At 56.9% G+C, this 20,570-nt stretch overlaps 1 protein-coding gene across 23 annotated transcripts in view; it reads right to left on the bottom strand.

Moving 5' to 3' along the window:
* The window catches only part of Lrp8 (LDL receptor related protein 8), a 76,740-nt gene extending 58,353 nt beyond the window's left edge, over nt 1-18,387 (bottom strand). For 3 of the 23 annotated variants that reach the window (XM_076564664.1, XM_076564666.1, XM_076564665.1), the window contains exons 1-2: nt 17,609-17,806; nt 16,793-16,912 (exon numbers count right to left, since the gene is read on the bottom strand). In XM_076564664.1, coding sequence (XP_076420779.1) covers nt 16,793-16,912; nt 17,609-17,720 — 232 coding nt within the window. In that variant the 5' untranslated portion in view covers nt 17,721-17,806. Of the gene's footprint in view, nt 1-16,792; nt 16,913-17,608; nt 17,807-18,304 lie in introns of those variants that run through there. The other 20 variants (XM_076564674.1, XM_076564669.1, XM_076564670.1 and 17 more) reach the window with 14 other exon arrangements.
* Nucleotides 18,388-20,570: the final 2,183 nt, after the last annotated feature.

Genomic DNA, 20,570 nt, shown 5'->3' with positions numbered 1-20,570 from the left:
CCCCTAACCACTGCCCAGGCCATGAGGATTGGGGAGGGCACTGCCGGCAAGTGAGACCTGAGCATCGTTCGCCCTCCAGGCCTTTCCCAATGTGGTCTTTGCTTCTGCATGTCTGGGAAACGCGCGTAGTAAACTTACCGCCTCACTTATGAGTAATCTGCTGTCAGGAGCTCTGCGTAAGCGCGGGGCTGAATTAACAAGGCTTAATTAACGTTAATGTTGTGACACATCTCAACCTGAGTGGGGAAACCCCCCATATCCTGTCCCCAAGCCCCTGCCTGCTCTCTCCCGTGGGAGCGGGGAGGCTCAGCAGGGGCTCTCAGAGATACTGATGGGCAACATGGGAACTACCTCTAACACAGGATTGGGGCTTGGGGTCTTATGGGAGAGAGAGAGAGAGAGAGAGAGAGAGAGAGAGAGAGAGAGAGAGAGAGAGAGAGAGAGAGAACCTATCCGTTCAGGATGCCAGAAACCTCGGACATCCATTTCCAATAGGGCTCTCACCACGCCCCCTGAGAGCCAGACCCCAGGCTCTGAACCCTCTAACTCATCACACGCCGTGTGAGCGTAAGTGAGTTTCCCCACCTTCTGCTGCCTCACGGAGTAAGGCCACTAAGTAGCCACTGTACCCTGTGCCCACCAGTTCTCAGTTCTCTGAGGTGGGGACCACCATGTCCCTAATGTGCAGACAGGACACCTTGACACTAAGAGAGAGGTGGCCCTCATGCTGTGGGACTATGGCAGAGCGGGCCCCAGTACGGGTGGAGTGAGGGACCCCTGCCATCCATTACACACACTGAAAGGAGCCCCTTCAAGAATCCAAAGAGCTAGCAAAGTTTGTGGGGGAAAAGGTTAGGCCCTGGGGCTCCCCTGGGTTGAGCCCAGGCCTGGCCACAGTGTTTGTGGATGACTTTGTAAATGACGTGTGGAAGGAGAATGTGCCCGTGAACAGGGAGTGGGCCTCCAACTAGCGTGGCCCAGGGGCCGGTTTTCCACCCACTGAGGCTTACCTCGGCTCTCACCACCCCAAGTACCCAACCCGTGTCAGGCTCTGGGGAAGGGACAGCCGTGGTGGGAATCCCTTGCTCTCAAGACTGACACCATCTTCCATTCGTCCTGGCTGTCCTCAGGACACCAGCAGAGACCTGGCATGAGGGAAGCACACTGTAATTTATCATTAATGACTGCCACTATTAATATTAATGAGAAGATGCCCATGCTCAAGGAAGAGGCCCAGGGCCTCAGCTCTGCATACATCTTGGGTTACTTGCAGTTTAAGGGCCTTGGGCTCCATCCCAAATTGGATCATACTTTGGCTCCAGAGACAGGAGGGACCCTGGGCCCTAAGTCCTCAGTTCACAGTGAAGAACTACTCAGCAGGAACTTGGTGCCAAAGACCTGCCTGGGTGTAGGGCGGGGCTTGAACAGTCTGCCTCCACAGAAGCACTGGGAGCCCTTGTTAGGCCAGTGGCCCTCAACAAGCCCCAGGACACCTAACCCTGCTCGGGACGGACGTCCCCGCCCCGCCCCACGCCGCCGCTTTGGAAATCACTCATCCCTTTCCACCTCGGGCTTCTCCTCTGTGAAGAAGAGGTAAAGGCAGGGTGTGCTCCACAAGGCACAGGGGTGAGGGCTCAGTGGAGACCACCGCCAACGATTGGAGATCCAACCCTGCCAGGGTGGCTAAGAGACTGGGCAGGCTCAAGGGAGTCTCTCAACTCATAGAAACGCTCTAAGTAAGCAAGACAAGCCAAAGGGCCCGATGGACCCTGAGAAAGGCTGGGACCTCGGGGACAGAACTTTGAGAGCTGAGAACTACATTATGAAGGAGCGAGGCTCTGTCTCAGAAACTGTAACAAGCAAAGAATCCGTCCATCCACCCACCCACCTACCCACCCAACCAATAAGCGTTCACTGGACCCCGTGTGGCCACTGGGGGTTGGGAGAGAGGGGCGATCCACTCTTGCCTGTTGAAACTACCTTAAAGAACCGTGACAACCTTCGGCCAGGACTGTCCACTCTTGTGCAAGGGGCCTCCACCAGGAAGGCAGCTCGGGGAAGCCCAGAACAGCGCACACAGGCGGCGTTAAGCTCTGGCCCAGAAGGCACCCTGCTTGAGCCCCCAATGCGCTCTGTGAGCCACAGGCCTCCTGTCCCCAGGCCCTCCCTCGACCACAGCTCAGTCCCAGCCCCCAGAGTCCCTGCCCACCCCCCAATGCACAGTGAAAGGGAGCAGCATCTGCCCTCGGTGGGCAGGGGCAAGACACAGCCAGTCGAGGCAGGTGGCAGGCTCACCCCTTGCCCACTTTCCTGCCCCCACAACGTCCACGCGCAACCCACCCCCAAGTTCCTGGGGAACAGGCTCTGAGGAGGCCAGGCAGCCAGACCACCAGCTGCTTCCCCTCCCTACACAAACCACGGGCACAAAGCACCCTCCCCCAGCTCTGCCCGCCTGCGGTGACAGCCTCTTGGCACCAACTCTCCCCTCCCTCCATCTGTCAGGAATCAGTGCAGACAAACTGTGAGAACCAGAGAGGAAGGAGCAGAGTGCTGCATGGACCCTCTCCCCTCCCCCTGCCTTCCCAGCCCTCCCTCCCCTCTCCCCCCCTCCCGCGTCTCCCCCTCCTCTTCCATCTGTCTCCACGATCCCTACAGATGAGGACATCTGACAGAGTGGGCATACAGAGAGGGTGAGGACAGGCTACCCAGCAACACCTCTTACAGCCACCATGACCACAGCATGGCCACCCACGTGTCCTCCCTTCTCCCCAGCCACCCAGGAAGGATGGGATTGAGAGCTCAGTGTTCCCACCTGTGCAATGGGTCTAGTAATTTCTTTCCAGACCACCTTCCGAGGGCTATCATGAGCTTCAAGACCACACATGGAAACCCCACAGGAGACACATGGCCAGTGTCTTTGACATTTTCTAGGGTTTCAGTACTGCCTTCTTCTGGGAGTTATGGGGTCACAGCAGGACTTAGATGGATAAATGTCCTGCAGAGTACCAATAGCAACAGGATCACAAGCAGACCCATCATTGTGAGAGGTGAGCAGGAAGAAGGTAGGTAACCAAAAAGCCATCCTACGCTGTGCTGGAGGCAGATCAGTGGCTGGCGTCCTGACCTCTACAGAGCACCCAGGATGCTCAGCCCAGGCTGCTTCTCTCGAGACCAGCATTTTGGCTTTCAAGTGAGCCATGCCCAGCTGGCTCCCCAAGTGCCTGGGGAAGCCCTGCTGCAGGGGGTGGGGAGCATTAGCCAGGGCTTGTGGGGTGCAGGAAGGTTGCCCCAGGGGACCGAGGGCTTCCTGAGATGTGAGGCTTCTACTTTTAATCCTGGGGCGGCTCTGAGCAGAACAGAACAAGTGAGTCATCCTTGTGTGGGGTAGCACTTGGCAATGGCGAGCAATAAGCAAACATAACTGTCACTGGCAAAGCAAGCCCCCTGCTGGCCCCACCTGTGGAAGTCCCTGTGGAGGGGACGCTCTGGTGTGACCCCAGCCACAGCACACAGGGGGAGGACACTTGCTCCTCCACCCCTTCATAGTGGCAGAAGCTAAGGCTCCTTGAAGACAGATTGAAACGGGCCAGTGATCCTGGGGTAGTGCCCCGGGCACATAACCAACCTAGAGGGACACTGGACGGAGGGATCCAGGGCTCCAACCCCCCTCATGCTTCCCTGGAACTTTCGGAATCCTGTGCCCATCCCCTGACTTGGCCAAGGGAGCTGGCACACTGCAAGAGGTAGAGAGCATGCCAGGCCCAGGGTCACCTTCCACTTCCTCCACCTCTCCCTCCAGCACAGGCATCCTCCTCTGACCCCTGCCCCCAAGGCACATCTACATTGGAACCACAGACTCTTATCGGACTCACAGGACAGAGTGACAGGGACAGAAATAGAGAGAGACCTGGGCGGGGAGAAGTGTGATGGAGGAGAGGAAGCGCCCTGGGGATGGTGGCCCTACAGGTAAAGTAGAGTTGGGCTGCCCTAGAGAGAGGGGAGAGCTTTTCCCTGGGGGATGGTTGGAGGTCAGTCCAGGGTTGGGAGCGGAGACTGAGGCTGCAGAGGAGACAGGAGCACGTTAGGTTGTGACTGAGCATCAGCCGAGGAGACTGCCACCTGGAAGGCCTTGTCTCTTCAGAGTGCCACGGCAGAGGTCAGGCAGGAGGCAGAAGACTGACTTCAGGGGAGTGCTGCCTTGTATTAATTACCATGGGGTCTGAGAGGGTGAGGCGATGGGGGAGGGTGGACTGACAGGTGACAGGCAGGGAGAAGGATCTTGGGGACCACAACATGTGAGGGCACAGGGAACAGAGAGTTCCAGCCAGAGCCCCAAACTGCTGGGCCACGGCCATCGCAGACCTAGGCACTGCTGCTCAGGAAGCTAAGCTATTTGGAAGAGTGTCGTCACCTTGGCCTCTGGGCACATCTGTCATCACCTTTCACTTCCCAAAGCCCCGGGAAGTCAGTCACATGACAGCAGGCAGGCATCGCCAACAGCACCTGAGAATGTGCAGCCTGTGGGCTCCACACGGAGGTCAGAGAGAGAGACCCCCCAAGGAGGATGAGCCTCCCTGACAGGAAGGGATCCAGAGCGGCCTTGAGTGAGGCAGGAACAGTCTCGGTAAACAGAGGCCCCGGAAACAGCTGGAACCAGAAGGCAGGCCAGTTGGACTGACTGGAGAGGTGCCATAGAGTAGTGGTCAGTCAGGGGGTTCCCTGTTTCAGGCAGTGCTAGACCCTGACCCTGGCTGCTGAGAGGTTCCTGGAGTGTTGACCAGAGGCTGCTTCACTACCCGGCGGCCAAAGCTTGCTGATGCGGTGCCTCGGGACTTGGACGGGCATCTCTGTAAGGCCACGTATAGAGGCCTCCAGCGGTGCGCAGAAGAGAACAGATCAAGCCTCTGCCTTCAGCCCTCCCCATCCCCAAAGGGAGAATGCTGGGGCAGGGCAGGGGACCGAGGATGGAGGTAGGCAGTCCTCCGGGCCTGTCTGTCACAGGCCTGTGTCCTCTCTACAGGGCCCAGTGTCCTTCCCTTCCTGGGCACATCCAGGGGCATGGAGCCTCCTCTGCACACCACCCCACAGGTCCCTGAGGCCCTGTGCTCATTTCTTGACAAGGTTCCTGGAAGGACTCACTCTAATTAAACTGGGCCAGTAAGTTCCAGCCCCGGGGCCACAGGAATGAGGGGTACTGAAGAATCTTTCTGGGGTCCCTGGCTCTTCCCACCCTTCAACAGTGTGGTACAGGATGAAGACAGGCTGAGAGGATGTCAAGGATCGTCCTGTGGCTGCTGCTTCTCTGAAATTCACTGTCACCCTGAGGGGGTTCGTGATGGCTCCACTCAGGACGGCCGAGTGTGCAGAGAGGCCAGGCCACTTGCCCAGAGTGGCTCAGCTACAAAGTGTTGAGGGTTGGACTTGGCCTCGCTGGTGAGGTGAAGCCTTGAGGAGGATTTTCACATATGGGCTCCCAACTGGCCATGAGCTAAGCAGAGACTGCTAGCCAGGCCTGGAGATGCGCTGGGACTGAAGTTCAAATGCTGCCCACAGGAGCTCAAATATTGGTCTACGAAAACCTCCCCCCCCAGGGGGGGGCACAGCTTTATTCGGGTCCTGCAATAAGTCACAATAAAGTACAGCTTCCTGTGTCAGAGAGAGAGAGAGAGAGACGGGGGGCGGGGGGGGGGGGGAAGCAGAGACAGGAGAGAGCAGAGAGGGAGAGGGAGAGAAGGGGGGGGGTGCCAGGGAGAGGGAAGGAAAGGCAGAAGGCGCTGAGCTCACACCACCACATGACTGCTGTCCACACTGTGTGACCTCCACCCATGGTACAGAAGAAAGACTGACTGATGGGGCCACACTGTTTCTGGTGCTTTCCACGAGACAGGAATTACTTAATCTTATTACTGGACAGTCTGGGATTCACGTTCAAGGGACTTACCCCAGGCTGAGGCCAGGACTAGCCGACACCGTACAAACCACGATGGCACCAGTTTGCTCTGTCCCTACCCGGGGAGACCGTAGGTGAGGCAGGCAGCAGGCGGAGGAGACAAACGCCCTTTCACAGGCGGCCAATACAAAGTCTGCTCTGGCTAGCTCACAGGCATGAAAAAGTGACCCGAGGCAACTCAGCAAAAGTAAACAGGGCATAAAAAGCTCCAAGGAAGGATGGAGGAGGTGGCTCAGGAGGTAAGGCCACGTGCTGTGCAAGCTCAAAGGCCTGGTCGAGAGCCGATGCCCACGTAAAAGCCGGCCAGTCAATGTCCACGTAAAAGCTGGTCAATGTCCACGTAAAAGCTGGTCAATGTCCACGTAAAAGCTGGTCAATGTCCACGTAAAAGCTGGCCAGTCAATGTCCACGTAAAAGCTGGCCAGTCAATGTCCACGTAAAAGCTGGCCAGTCAATGTCCACGTAAAAGCTGGTCAATGTCCACGTAAAAGCTGGCCAGTCAATGTCCACATAAAAGCTGGCCAGTCAATGTCCACATAAAAGCTGGTCAATGTCCACGTAAAAGCTGGCCAGTCAATGTCCACATAAAAGCTGGCCAGTCAATGTCCACATAAAAGCTGGTCAATGTCCACGTAAAAGCTGGCCAGTCAATGTCCACATAAAAGCTGGTCAATGTCCACGTAAAAGCTGGTCGCGGCAGCACATTCCCTCAAGCCCAGCATTAGGGGGCAGAGCAGACAGATCTGGGAGCTTACTAGCCAACCAGCCTAACTGAAACAGTGAAAGTCAGGTTCAGCGAGAGACCCAGACTCAAGGAAATACGAGCAATAGAGGGAGACAACCAATATCCACCTCTGGCCTCTGCATGAACACCCCCTCCCCACCCCACACACCATAGATAACACACACACACACACACACACACACACACACACACACACACCACACACACCACACATACACACACCACACACACACACACCACACACACCACACACACACACACCACACACACACACACCACACACACACACCACACACACACACCACACACACACACCACACACACACACACACACACACACACACACACACACACACACACACCACACACACACACCACATGCTTTTGAACCTGGTTTCCTCTTTTTGTGTACAGTTCAGACCATGTCACCTAGGGTAAGGGCAGGGCTCCTGGGGTCCCTACCGTTGGCTCTCGCGCCTCCTGCTTCTGTCTCTGGGCCTGGGTCTCCTGAAGCTCCTTGGAGGCCCACACTCAGGACCTGACCGCGATGAACTAACTCCAGCTTCTATGAATGCCTGGATTCCACGGGAAAACAACAGGACCCTAGAGGAGTCAGGCTGAGAAGGGCCTAGAGATGCCCCACTTGCAAAAAATAGAGACATCCCCCACAAGAGGTTCAATGACCTGCCAAATGGCCATTTGGCAAGATGGGCCTGTATCCTGGCCCCCAGCTGTTGGTAACTACCTCAGTCCTCAGGGAGAGCCAGACAGCGCATCGCAGGCTATGGCTGAGGCTGCAGAGACACGGGACGGGCGGGGAACAGAGACCGCTGGCTGGCTCCTCTCCAGTTACAAATGAACCCCAGCCACAACAGCCTGGAGGGAGGCTTCTGCTTGGTTTGGGCCACCTTGGCAGGGGTAGGAGGAAGAGTGTCACCTTGGTTTGTCCAGAATGGTCACTTCCCTCTTGGCTACTCCTGCCCTCAGGCACACACTGTATGCCATGGCCAAAAGAAGGGACTTTTTAAAATTATAACTTTTTTCATACACTATTTTTTTTTAATCATATTCTTTCCCCTCCCCCAAGGTCCTCCTCCTCTCCCTCCTTACCCAACTTCACATTCTCTCTCCCCGAAACAGACAAGCAACAAAAAACCCTGGGCTTTAAGGGTGATGGGCAGCAGATGGCAGATCAAGGTCTAGGAAGGGGATGGAGGAAGGCTGGCTTGAATGTCTTTGGACTCAGGCCATCAGGAAAGCCCACCCCAGCTGCCTCCAGTTATTCAGCCAGGCGGCTTAACCTGGGCCTGGTGAGACCTTCCTGCCTCTCATCAGCTGCCATGTCCCTCGTGTCACCCTGGACCCACTGTGAGCCAAGGTCCCTGGCGAGCCAGCTCCTGGGGACCTAGAAGCGGCAGCCCCCGGTCCCACTGCAGTCGGGATGGGGATGGCTGCCGAGGCATCACTGTGGTCCAGCCGCCTCCTTCCCTCTGGGCAGCTGACCTACATCTCTCCTGCTGCTCTCTCAGCAGCTGCCCTCTTGCTGTGCCCTTGGCGGAGGACGGTCCCGACAGTGTGCAGGAATCATGTGCCCGTGGAGGGGCTGGGGATGTTCACCTACTGGTCTTCACGCCTTCACGCAGTGGCTGTCTCAGGATGGTCTGAGGGGCTGCCGCGCTTCGCGGGCCTTCTCCCCTTCATGGCTGAACTTCATCCAGCCCGACCAGGAGCTGAAGCAGCTTGAGAGCAAGCCATCTAAATGCCCGGCCACTCTCTCCAGGCCTGGACCAAAATCTAGTTCAGGTAGCCTCCCATCCCCAGGGCTAGCTCCAGCCCTGAGCCCAGCCCCAGGCAGGAGTTTGACCTCAGAGGGCCCAGTGCACATAAAGCAAGAACCAAAGAGTGAAGGGGGACGTTCGGACAAGGAAGCTACTTGCCCAAGCCGTACAGCCAGTGTGGGCCAGAGACAGAATAATCACTGTAAAGCTAAGAGGGAGGCAGGTTCTACTAATGTGTCAGAAGAAGAAGAAGAGGAAGAAGAAGAGGAAGAAGAAGAAGAAGAAGAAGAAGGAGGAGGAGGAGGAGGAGGAGGAGGAGGAGGAGGAGGAGGAGGAGGAGGAGGAGGCAGCAATAGCAATAGTTTGGTTCTATTGTGTTTTGTTTTTTAGGGGTTTTTTTGTTTTTGTTTTTGTTTTGTTTTTTTTTTGTTTTTGGTGGGTAAGTGTCCTTGGGGCCGGAGCATAGTCGTCCTTTATCCCTGCTTTGTGTAGCCTAGATATGGCTACTTTGTCTGTTGCAAGGTTGGGACAAGGTGGCCCTGTGCTTAGGGAATAGAGAGGTCCTTGGGGCTGGCTGGACACGGGCCATTAGGGCGTGCAGTGTATTGCTGTGATGGGAAGGTGCGTGTCAATGATAAAAACACCCACGCTAGCCAAGTCCTTCCTAGGACTTTATCTTTTTGTTTGTTTTGTGTATTGTGTTTGTTTTTTTTCTCTTTTTAGTTAGAGAGTCTAGCTACAAAGACCAGGCTGACCTAGAATTCAAGATCCTCTTGCCTCAGCCCCCCAAGTGCTGGGGTTACAGACACCTCCGTCCACAGGAGAACTGTATGTCACCACGCTATGGGCCACCCTCACAGTGTAATAAAATCCAGTCCTTTAAAACAGTGTGCAGCTGTGGTACTGGCATGGAAAACTATATATGTTGTGAGGAGAAAACGACCTGAATAATAGGACCTCATTTTTGTTTAAAAAATTACTTTCATATAATCAGAAGAAGTCACTTCCCTGAGGAAAAACAAATACATGGATTAATAGAATTAACTGAAGTTTTAGCTCCAGAATTTCCAGTAATGGCCCAAGTCCTGTGAGACCCCTCAGCTTGAAATTCTTCTTCAGGACACTGGGACTTTACTTACTCCATCACCTGCCTCCCAGATGCATCTCTGTGGGCGACACTGGGTGTGACGAGCTGGTGGCAAGTGACTGGCAGAGTATGGGGGTGAATTTCCTTTAGAGTCTCAAGGTCCTGGGGAGGGTGGAACTGTAGGACCACCACCATGGGTTCCACAGATGCCATTTCCCAGGAGGGCTTTGGCCTGTTTGTCCTGCCGAGTTCTAGAAGGCAGTGTTTGGGGCTACAGAGGTGGCTTGGTAGTTAAGAAGAACATGTGTTATTCTTGCAAAGGACCCAGGTTTGATTCCCAGCACCCACGTGATGACTTACAACCATCCATAACTCCAATTCCAAGGGATCTGACAACTTCTTCTGATCCCCACAGGCACCAGGCACACGTGTGATAGACATATATGCATGCAGGCAAAAATTCATACATGTAAAATAAATCCAGAAGGTTGTAGGTAAAGGTAGTCAGGAGTCATGGAAACCGGGTGGATGATGTTGGGTGATTTAGTCATAAGGACATTCAAGAGACCTGCGAGGACCCCAGAGTCTCTACTCCCAAGGTGCCTGGGCCCAGATTTCCCAGCTGTGGGTCCTGGACTGGCCCACAATGAACAGAGACTACCAGCCCAGCATGGTGTTGAGAAACATGGAGCTGGAACTGAGCAGGTTTCCCCTGAGGCCCTCGGCATTTCCTGGGCCATTCCAGCCCCAGGGTGGGTGACACAACAGTTTGTAACAGGAGGGAGAGCTTAGGGGCTGGTGATTAAAACAGGTGCCAGCAGGGGACCTGGCTGATGGCCAAGGGCATCCCAGGGCTAGTACTGTTCAGGAGGGAGCCAGTACAGCCTGTGACAGGGACTGGAAGAAGTCTAGAAGGCTCGGAAAGAGAGGCTGTGGTATACCTCTAAGTCGGACACACTGCTTTGACCGATGTGTGTGAACAGATCTCTTCCTTTCAGCTGCAAGAGACCCTGCAGCCAGGAGCAAGTTCTACCCCTGACCAGTCAGGTGGCTCAGGGCAAGCGACGTTGGCTCTCGGCGTTTTCTTCTATGACATGCAATTGTCACACTGCCAGGCCTCGGCTGGAAGTCTTGTGTAAGACCCAGTAGAGAGCGCACTCAGAAAGCCATACACACAGAATGATCACTTTACCAAGCTTGCCAGACACCCTGAGAGGCCCGGCAGGGCCCCCCAGCCAGGATAGTATTTTCCTGCGGTCCCCAGTACCAGCACCCAAAAGCTCTGAGGTGTGACAGCCATGTGTCTGCCTTTCAGCCTTGTCCCCAGCTCAGCAGGAACAGAGAGGTGTGGCAGGTGAGTGTGCAAGAGCGGCAGGTGGGACATCTGCTGTTCCTCCCCTGGTCCCACCCGGGAGCTGAGCACCCTACTTCTAAGACTGGACCCCTGATGACAGCAGGGGTCCGGAAGCCAGGAGTATAGGCGAAGCAGTGACAGGGGGCTGACACTCCCTTCGGTCACCGTCAGCAGCACCTTCACGTCCTCCTTTCTGAATGGCACAGCTAACGGAAGCCCATGAGGCTGGGAGAGGGGGCCTGCGTTGGGACTCGATGGGGTCTCCAGAGAAGGTCCTTCCCAACCTCACTCCCCAGGCCAGAAACTTGTACCCTAGGAGACATTGCCAGGAAATGTACCCTTTGACCCCAGCAGGGTGGACAGAGCTGAGGAAGAAACTCTTTTGTACTTGTAGTCATACTGCCCAGGGGGGCTGAGGCAGGAGGATTACTGTGAGTTCCAAGTCAGCCTGGTCTACAGAGCGAGACCATGTCTCAAGGGGGGAAAATATGAGGAGGACTAGAAGGGGGAGGGAGGGAGGGAGGAGGAGGAGCTAACTGAGGCAGGAGTGTTTAGATGGGGAGCTCCAATCCCGGAGCCCCAGGCCATATGCTGCCCACAAGCCAGGCCGTCTCTCAATGAGTCTGTCTCCTCTGTAAAATGGGAATAAGAAGAAAACAGACCAAAGGAGCTGAAGAAAATAAACTGCTCAACACAGTCTCTCTCGGGCCCGGGGCTGGCAGTCATTTTCTGTTGTTGGAGATCCCCAGAGGGAGGTATCTATTCTGGAGTCCCTGGGGCCCAACAAGAGGCTGGCAGAGACTAAAGGGGGGACAGGGTGCGAGGAAAGGTCCCCAGAGACAGGTTGGGGCCCAGCCTGACTTTCTAGAACGCCAAGGGCCTTGGGGACAGGACCATTCCCCTCGGGCCAGGAGAGTGCACCTGACTACACCCTGAAGAGTGCTTGTTCCACTCCAGGCCTCTCTTCCTCTGTCCCTGGGGTCCTGTGGCTTCACCTGCTCCCTAATTCTCCAAGGAGGAAAGCTGTCAGGTCAGCAGCCTGCAGGCAGTGAGGGAGGAAGCCACCAGCCATGGGCCAGATTCAGCCTCAGAAACTGAGGGGACTCTAGCCCAGGAGGGCCCACCATGGCCCAAGGGAGAAGCCTTCAGGAGCAGCACCAAGGCCCGTTGGGACACACCAGCGGCACAGACCTGGGCCTACATTAAGGCTGTGCCAACAGTGGTAGCAGACACAGCCAGGAGAAAGAAACAGGAGGCTGGCCACCCAGGACCTGCCCTTCCGGCCCCAGACTACTCTCAGAGACCAGCCAGGGCTGTTAGAATCATTTCTTCCCTAGCCCTTCTCTAAATACTTTCTGTCACCTCTAGGTCATCTGGGAGCCACCTCCACTGTGGCTGGACCACCCACGGCCTGAAGCCACACCCCCTGCTGGAAGCCACACCCCCTGCTGGGAGCCACACCCCCTGCTGGAAGCCACACCCCCTGATGGAAGCTACACCCCCTGCTGGAAGTCACACCCCCTGCTGTGGGCTTCCAAAACTTGTGTCCTGGAATAGCAGCCGCCTTTGAGGTGCTCAGCCTAGTTTCTCCCACCACACTATCCACGGCCACTGCCAATTGCCTCCTGCTCACCAAACACACTATCTCGCTTAACCCCACCTCTCTGGGAAGGAGGAACCAGCGTCACCAGGGCCATTCGACCAGGAGGGGACAGCTAGGTCTAGGGTTATATAATCGGGGGCTACACAGAGTTGAGATTTCAGCATTGTTCCCAAAGTCATCTATCTTATCTCAGCCCGAGTGGCTGGCAGAGAAGACTTCTTCAAGGAGGTGACCCTTTCCCTGAATCGTCCAAGATAACAAAATGGAGCGTGTGAGGGAACAACGGTGTCCTGGGAGGGTAAAGAGCACACTAAAGGCCTGGAGGTGAGAAGCAGGAGGAAGGAGACCGGAGCCGCGATGGTGGCCAGGCTCAGAGGAAGAGGCAGGAAGAGGCTGGAGGGCAGTGGGCATGGGGCCCGACAGGAAAGGTGGACAAAGAGGCTCCTGTGCCCGCTTCATCCGCAGGGTGCTTCCGGGGAGAACAGCTTGGGCGGACGAGGACACCGAGGTTCAGAGAACCGCTCTCTGTCCATGATGTCATCCATCCAAAGGGGGAATGGAGTGTGGCCTGCACTCAAGGGCTACATTACAGCCAAGCTGTTATCATCCATAAGACCACCACCAAGCAAGCTCTGGGATTCCCGGAGCCTGGCCCGGACCAATTGGCGGGGTGAAGCCAGGGAGGCAGGGCTGTGCCTGCTCTTTCCCGCAGACTAGGGTGGATGGGTGATGGCAGCTAGCTGAGACAAGGGGGAGGCGGGTGAGTACAGAAAGGGGGCTCCCTGACCCAGTCTCCCACAAAGCAGCCCAGCAGCCCAGGAGCTGGGGCAGTCAGAGGAAAGGACCCTCACACATCAGCTCAGGATGGGAAATGGCCCGGGGGTGACCTGTGCGGGCTCCACGGTCGCATGCCTAAATGCACAGCGAAGCAACCTCACTTACACACAACTGTTCCGGACGCCTCTGAGCTTCTACGAGGTAGAAATGGCTCAAGCGTCACAGGGTCAACCATCTCACAGACTGGAGGCGCGCCGGGCGATGCACATGGCCTCGGCGGCAAATGCTTGGCACATGTCAACAGGTGCTGCGTTTGAGGGTCTGGGAGCCAAGGCCTGGCCAGAGACCAGAATCCCCACCTCTGCTCCCAGACCCCAGGAAGCAACAGGAAACCTAGGCCTCCGTGAGTTCACAGTCAGGAGTCCCACCCAACTTCCCCTGGCTGGAGCCCTAGGGCGGCAGACCTTTCCTCTGCTTTGAAGGCACTGTGGGAACGGAGGCCCCAGTCAGCTTCCCTTCCCTAGCCCGCCAGCTGGGGGCCAAGAGCTTTCCCTGCAGATAAGGATCAAGACTTAGAAGACCTCAGTGTGAGTTCCAGCATCAAGGAGAAGCTGCACGACCTCTCTGCACATAGGGGACCTCTACTGCATGGGGTCTGTGCCACCTTTTATGTGTGTTTGTTTGTTGAGACTGGGTCTCGCTATGGAGACCAGGCTGGCCTCGACTCATAAAAATCCACCTGCCTCTGCCTCCAGAGTGCTGGGACTAAAGGCACAAACCACCAGGACCGGCCCTGTGCTACTTATTTTATGATGACAAGTCTTGAGGGACTCTTCTAGGCCTGAGCTCAGCAGCAGCCTCCTAGAGGAAGCTTGTCTCAGCTCCCTCCTTCCCTTCGGCCGCCGGTACTATGGGCCACACCAGAAGTGTGGATTCATTGTGCCTACATTGGCCTTGTTTTCAAATTACAACCACTGCCCTTACCCTCTTTTGCAGCCTAGAAGGGTGCAGAGGCTGAGGAACCAGGGTCCTTATGGATGCAGCAGAGAGGGAGGTATTGAGGGTGTCTGGGCAGGTGGCCTGGAAAGGGGTATCCTCTGTGTGTGTGTGTGTGTGTGTGTGTGTGTGTGTGTGTGTGTGTGTCCTGGAGCTGGACTTACAGGAGTTGTGAGACGCTGGACATAGGTGTAGATGCTAGGAATGAACTCTGGTCCTCTGCAAGAGCATTAAGTATCTTAACTGCTGACCAATTTCTCCAGGTCTGTGGGGAAGAATTTCTAAGTACCTTCCCTTCCCCTTCTTGCCAGCCCCGTGAGAAGACTCCCCATGTTCTAAGGTAGGACAGAGAGACAGGTTTCCTGCGGGGCGCCTGGGGAAGCAAGCTCAGTAGTCAAGCAGTGTGCAACCAATATCTGCTGCTGCCAGAAGCCGCTACACTCTCCAGACCGCTGGCGTCATGGACTTCTGCCCACCGCCTGCCTAGGAGTCCACCTCACTCATCTCAAACCAAAGCAGCTTCCAGACTGCGTCAGAGCTCTCTTAGTCCTGTCTCAGATTACCAGCCACCCCTGCTCATCATGCCCACATCCTTACGCAGAGTAACAGGCCCTAGTATCCACATCACACCCTCCACTACCATAGTCCATGCCCTAAGCCAACAGGCAGGGCAGGCAGAGATCTTGATAAATTCTGCCACCCTGTGCTGTGTGGCCTTGGGCAAATCACTCCACCTCTCTGAGCCAGCATCTCTATCTATAAAACGAGAGACAAGGCAAGCTTCACAAGCGCACTCACAAGACTAAAGATTGTAAAGAGCCAAGGGGACAAGATACAAGGTTTCCATTTCTGAACCCTATCCTCTGAGCGCAGCTCTGAGAAAACCACAACAACTCCCAGGCATGAGTCCCTCGCATGTTTTTTAGGCTAAGAACTCTGGTAGAAGATGCTGAAGCTCAGGCTTCTACTTGGCAGCTCAGTAGCCACTTGGAGCAAGTAACTCAACCCCAGGGGCCGGTTTTCTTCTGTAACATAAACCACTGTGAAGAGGGTTAGCACCCCACAGGCTGCAGTTAACCCCGGCGCTTGGGGGGCCTCATTGATCTCAGTGACATCACCAGTACTAGTCCTCAAAACAGTCAAGGCAGCAAAATGAGAAACTGAGGCAGTCAGGCTCAACGGGCCCAAGTCATGGAGCCAAGGCTAGTCCCGAGTGAACTGTCAGGCCGACTGGCCAACAGTCAAAAGAACTCAGTGAGGGCCGCCAGTCCTAAGGTCAGGCAAGTGAAGGCATTCATTGTCAAACGCAAGGATGTTGAGTTTGAGGCCCCACAAAGCAGGCGAGAATCGACTCCCACAAGTTGTACTCTTATCTTCCCATGCATGCTTTTTGAATGCACCCCACCCCCAAAAATGTTAAATTAAAAAAAAAAAACACCTCAAGGGCTCAACAGACTGCTTCCAAGTGGGAGTGTCGGTCAGCCTACCTTTCCTGACCCTCCCCGCTCTGACACTGTGCTCCTACGCTGGGGGGTGAGGGGCGCGGGGGGGGGGCTGGCCTGATCCTGTATGCCCAACGCTGGCAGACACACAGCAGGCCTCCTGTGACAACTGAAACGCCTCCTAAGTATATGCGGCTAGAAGAGTCTGGGTTCTCAGTACCAGGAACTTCTTTCCTTTACTGCAGCGAACGCTCGTTAATGCGGTTGCAGCCCCCACAGCCACCTGAATACCCTCCCAGCAAGAAGGAACGTGCATCAGCTGCTCAGGGTGTGCAAACGCCAGGCGCCAGGCTCGGCAAGGGCAGCGGGGCTCCCGCAGGGCCTCCCTTCCCTGCCCTTGCTCCGGTGGCTTCCAGGAAACACACTCTTCCTCCTGGGCCCCTCCTTGGTGGTGGCCCCATGACTCACAGCCAGGCTGGGCTGGCAGGAGAACGCTGCTGTCTAAAGGGTGACTCGACAGAAAAGCAGCGGGTTGTGACCAGGACCTGAGCCTACCAAGCGGCGGATGAGCTCCGGGGGTGCGGCCAGGGCAGGGCCTAGAGCCGAGCCCCGTACAGCACACCGCCGGCCCCACGATTGGCCGCTCAGGCCACGGGCCTATGGGGTGGTCCTTGCCCAGCCAATCAGGGGCCCCGGGGAGTCCATTCATTCATAAAACCGAGCGGGGAAGGATCCCCTCGCGGCCCGAACTGCGTGGAACTTTGAAATGAGCGCGCCCAGTTGGGCCCAGGTTGGGGTTCAGATCCGTGGAGGTTAGCGGTGTACAGGCGCTGCCGCGTCCCCGCCCACAGTACCGGGCCCGTGTAGCCCCAGCACGCGGCACTGGGCTCCACCCTAGGCAGGACACGCCTGCTACCCGGCTCCCGCCGACAGCTACGGGCCACCCGGCAGGGAACAAGGCCGTGAGCCCGGGCAGGTGGCCCCGTGACGGATGCAGCCACGTGCGCAGAGGAGCATGGCGCCCCCCACGGTTCCCCTTCCCCGCATCGCCGCGACTCACGGCAGTCGTCCTCGTCGCTGTTGTCTGAACAGTCGTTGTCCTCGTCGCATCTCCACACCGAGGGGATGCAGCGCTCGTTCCGACACCGAAACTGGTCCTCTTCGCACTCCTTGACCGGCCCTGTGGGGGGAGGGGGTTGTGAGCCGGATCACCGACTCCCCACCGTGCAGCCCCGGCTGCCGATAGGTCCAGCAGGCATAGGTAGGAAAGGAGGAGATACTGGAGGGCTCCGAGGCTTCAAGCACCTTAAGCCAGAGGGAGGACAGGATGCCACGGGTTCCTCCGCTTCAGGACCGACTGATGGCACGGCGAGACCCGACCCAAGCTTGCGGCCCGTGGATATACTCTGCATTTCACACACACTCACCCTCACACACAGCTCAAGTCAGATCCACGCGGACCCAGCCTGAGGGGAGACCCGCACACGGGCAACACAGGCACCGGGTGCACCGGCTCAGTCCCCTCACAACCTGTCACTCGGCCCGCAGGGGTCCCCGGAAATGCATTGTGCGGCTTTTGCTCATCAACGCGGCGGAGCGCGCGTGTCAAATAAACCAAACCTCTTAACCGAGACCCTGAACGACTACCCCCCGCAAAGTTCATGGGTAAGGGGGGCCCCAGAGTCCATTCCCCAAGAGCATGCCAGGAGCGGGGGCAGAGCTTCGATACCCAGAGCCGCGAGCGGGGGGTCCAGGGGCAAATCCAGGGAGCTGGAGCCCCCGGAGCCTCCTCTCTCGCCCGGCCTCGCCGCACAGCGCCCCCTCCCCCCGGCCGCGCTTTGTTGGCTCAGAGCCGGCCGGGAAGAGCCGTACGCACCTTGGCCGCCGGGCAGCGGATCCGCTGCGGAGAGATGCTGGAGCTGCAGCAGCAGCAGTAGCAGCAGCAACAGCGCCAGCGGCCGGAGCGCGCCCCGCTCTGGGCGGCCCATGGCGGGCCCGGGGCTCCGGCCGCCGCGCCCCGCGCCCCCCGCGCCGCCGCCGCGCCTCAGCCCGCCAAGTCCTTGCCGCGGCGCCGGAGCTGCCGCTGCCGCCGCCGCCACCACCACCGCTGCCGCCCGCCCCGGCTCCCCGGCTGCATTTCAAGCAGGTTCGGTGACGCTTGGCGGCGGGGCGGGCTCAGACTGGGCGCGCGGCCCCGGCCCTGGGCGGCCGCCGCCGGCGCGCGCGCTCCCTCCCGCCGTCTTCTCCGCCCCCACGCTCCTCCCGCAGTGCCTCTTCTCCTCCCCCCTCCAGCCCTCGGTCCCCCTCCTCTCTCGGCGAGACCCCGGCAACCCTGCGCTCGGGGCGCTCCTGTTGTGGGCGCTGCCGACACAGGGATGAGCCAGGCTAGGCCCTTGGCCCCCTGGTTTCCCCGCGGAGGTGGCAAGCGGGTGAGAGAAGGAGGGAAGTGGTGGAAAAAAGCTGGGGCTCGAGGGAAGGTGATGTTCCAGATGCACAGGCCCGTGCAGTGAACGCGGGAAGACTGAAAGCATTGGCAGGGAGAAGCTAGGGGTGTGGGGCAGGACCTCTGCACCTGTCATGGCTTCAGATCAGACGAGTAGCTGCTTTCTACGGCCATGTGCATCTGTGACTGTTACACCCTGTGTGATCCTGGGCAGACATGTGAGGCAGCTGTCTTGCGTCTGACGCCCAGACTGTTACCCACATTCAGCCTTCTCCACTGGCCCAGACCGAGAAGCGGATCAGGGGCTTTGCAGGTATGGCAAAGAAAAGAAAGGCAGGGGCTGTGGAGGCCCAGAGGAGGGCTGTGTCATCCCCGCCACCAGAGGCCGCACCTCTAGCTCCTCTGCTTGGGCCGCACTAGCCTCTGCACAAAGAAGTCAGCGCGGCCCCACCTCTCCTACGGAGCGAAGCTTACACTAGATTTCAGCCACCTGCTGGTGAGCCTGGCCCAACCTTCAGAGAGTGAAATTCTTGGGCATTCGTGGTAAACCAGGCCCACTGAGGGTGCCCAGGTCCAGTGTTAAATCGGCCCCCTCTCTTCAGAAAAAAAGGGTGGACGCTGGGATGCCTAGGCCAGGAAGGCACAGAGTCAGCGGCTGTCTCTCAGTCTTACGCCTTCTCCCCAAAGAGTAGCCCATGGCTATGGCCACCCCACCAGAAAAGAACAGAGACCTTGGGGGACCATATGATGCCCCTGCCTTCATCCCTTGATCATGTCCAGGCCCCATGCTGGCGCTGGAAGTTCCAGCCACAGTGAGGTCCCTTCTGTTAGAAGATAAGAAAATGTAGCAAAACCACTTACATAGCATGTGCTGTGTATCAGGCTCTGTTCAAGGCTCAAGGCTGCAGAATGGCAAATAAGGTCCCTCCCCACCCCACCCCCGATGCTTACATATTAATCAGGAGAGAGAAATACAGGAGCAAAAAAGGGTTATTTCAGATCATCGTAATTGCTATGAAAAAAAAAAGCAATATGAGAACATAGCGGTAATTTAGAGAAGGTGATCAGCTCAAAGGAGGTGACATTTCACTGACAGCGGGGAGCCTGACCACATGAAGGTCAGGCAGGAGGCCGTTCTTGGCAGAGAAGAGCAATGGAAGAACAGCATGGTAAGCTGGGACCTAGAGACAGGGAGGCTTTCAGGGAGTCACAGGACGGCTTTTGTAGAGTTTGGATTTTGTCCCCAGCACAAGGATACACTCTGTGACACCCTTGGAAGTTAGGATGGAGTCCGGATTTACCCATCCAGCCTCACCTCCCTTCTACGTTGCACTTGGGCCTCAGTTTCTCATCGGGGAGATGACAGGGAACTGGGAGTCCTGGAGTTCCTTCTAGTGCTAAGATTTTTGCGTGGAGTCAAGTTCAGAGGCAGCAGGCTAAAAGCATTAGCCTTGGGTCTGACTGCGGGGTCTGAGCCTGCCCCTTCCCTCCCTGACTAGATGAACTTCGGCGCCTCCACTTCTGTGGCTCAGGTTCTGCAGGTAAAAGATGGGACACTGGGGCCGGGGAGGGCAGTACCCACCACACAGGCTGCTGTGAGGTACCGATTAGATGTGGCTGTGTAGATGAGGTTCAATTAGATTCGGCACAGTAGATGCCGGATGAACATTAGTATTACTATTATTCAAACACCCTCCTCAAAAACCTCTGATTGCTCCCCAAACCTCAAAGAATATGAATTGCCCAGCCTGGAGATACAGTTCAGTGGGTAGAGGCCTGCAATTGAGTTACTTGGGGGGCTGGGGCAGTAGGAACATAGGTTTAAGGGTGCAGAGAGAGTTCAGGACCAGTCCGGGAGGCCTTCACAGCAGGTAACCAGGGGCCCAGTTCCTGCTCCACAACCTTGCTCCTCATTCTGTCCCCGAGAGCTCAGCTTCAGGCCTTTTCCACCTTGTACCCTCTGCCTGGAGCATTCACCTGGGCTGCTCTCTGTCCATCCTCAGGCCTCTGCTTTCACAGCCTCTAGGGAAGCTTCTTATCTCCCTACAGAAATCCTCTCCTCCCCCAAGCTCCCATGGCTCTGTGTGTCAATCTCTCTGAACTGCCCCTTGGATTGACTCCTGTGCAGAGACCTCAGATCAGAAAGGGCTTCCTAATCCCTGCTTGGCCTCTACTGGTGGCCTGTTAAAGGGTGGTATGGCCCCATACATTTGCCCCAGGATCAGAAAGCCCACAGTCCTGGTTGGCTCTGGGTTGGGGTGGGTGGGAGGGATGTAGATGATAAGACTCCATTCCTTCCCTTGAGGCTTCTCTGGTTTAAGGACCAAGACAGCTTTGGAAAGACGGTGATGTCACAAGCACCCCATAGTAGGCTGCTCACAGATGTAAGTCCCCA

Source organism: Peromyscus maniculatus, chromosome 2, assembly GCF_049852395.1.
Source record: "Peromyscus maniculatus bairdii isolate BWxNUB_F1_BW_parent chromosome 2, HU_Pman_BW_mat_3.1, whole genome shotgun sequence".
In the NCBI taxonomy this organism is placed as follows: domain Eukaryota; kingdom Metazoa; phylum Chordata; class Mammalia; order Rodentia; family Cricetidae; genus Peromyscus; species Peromyscus maniculatus.
Note: the sequence above shows the minus strand (reverse complement) of the source record. Positions and strands in the feature narration are given on the sequence as shown.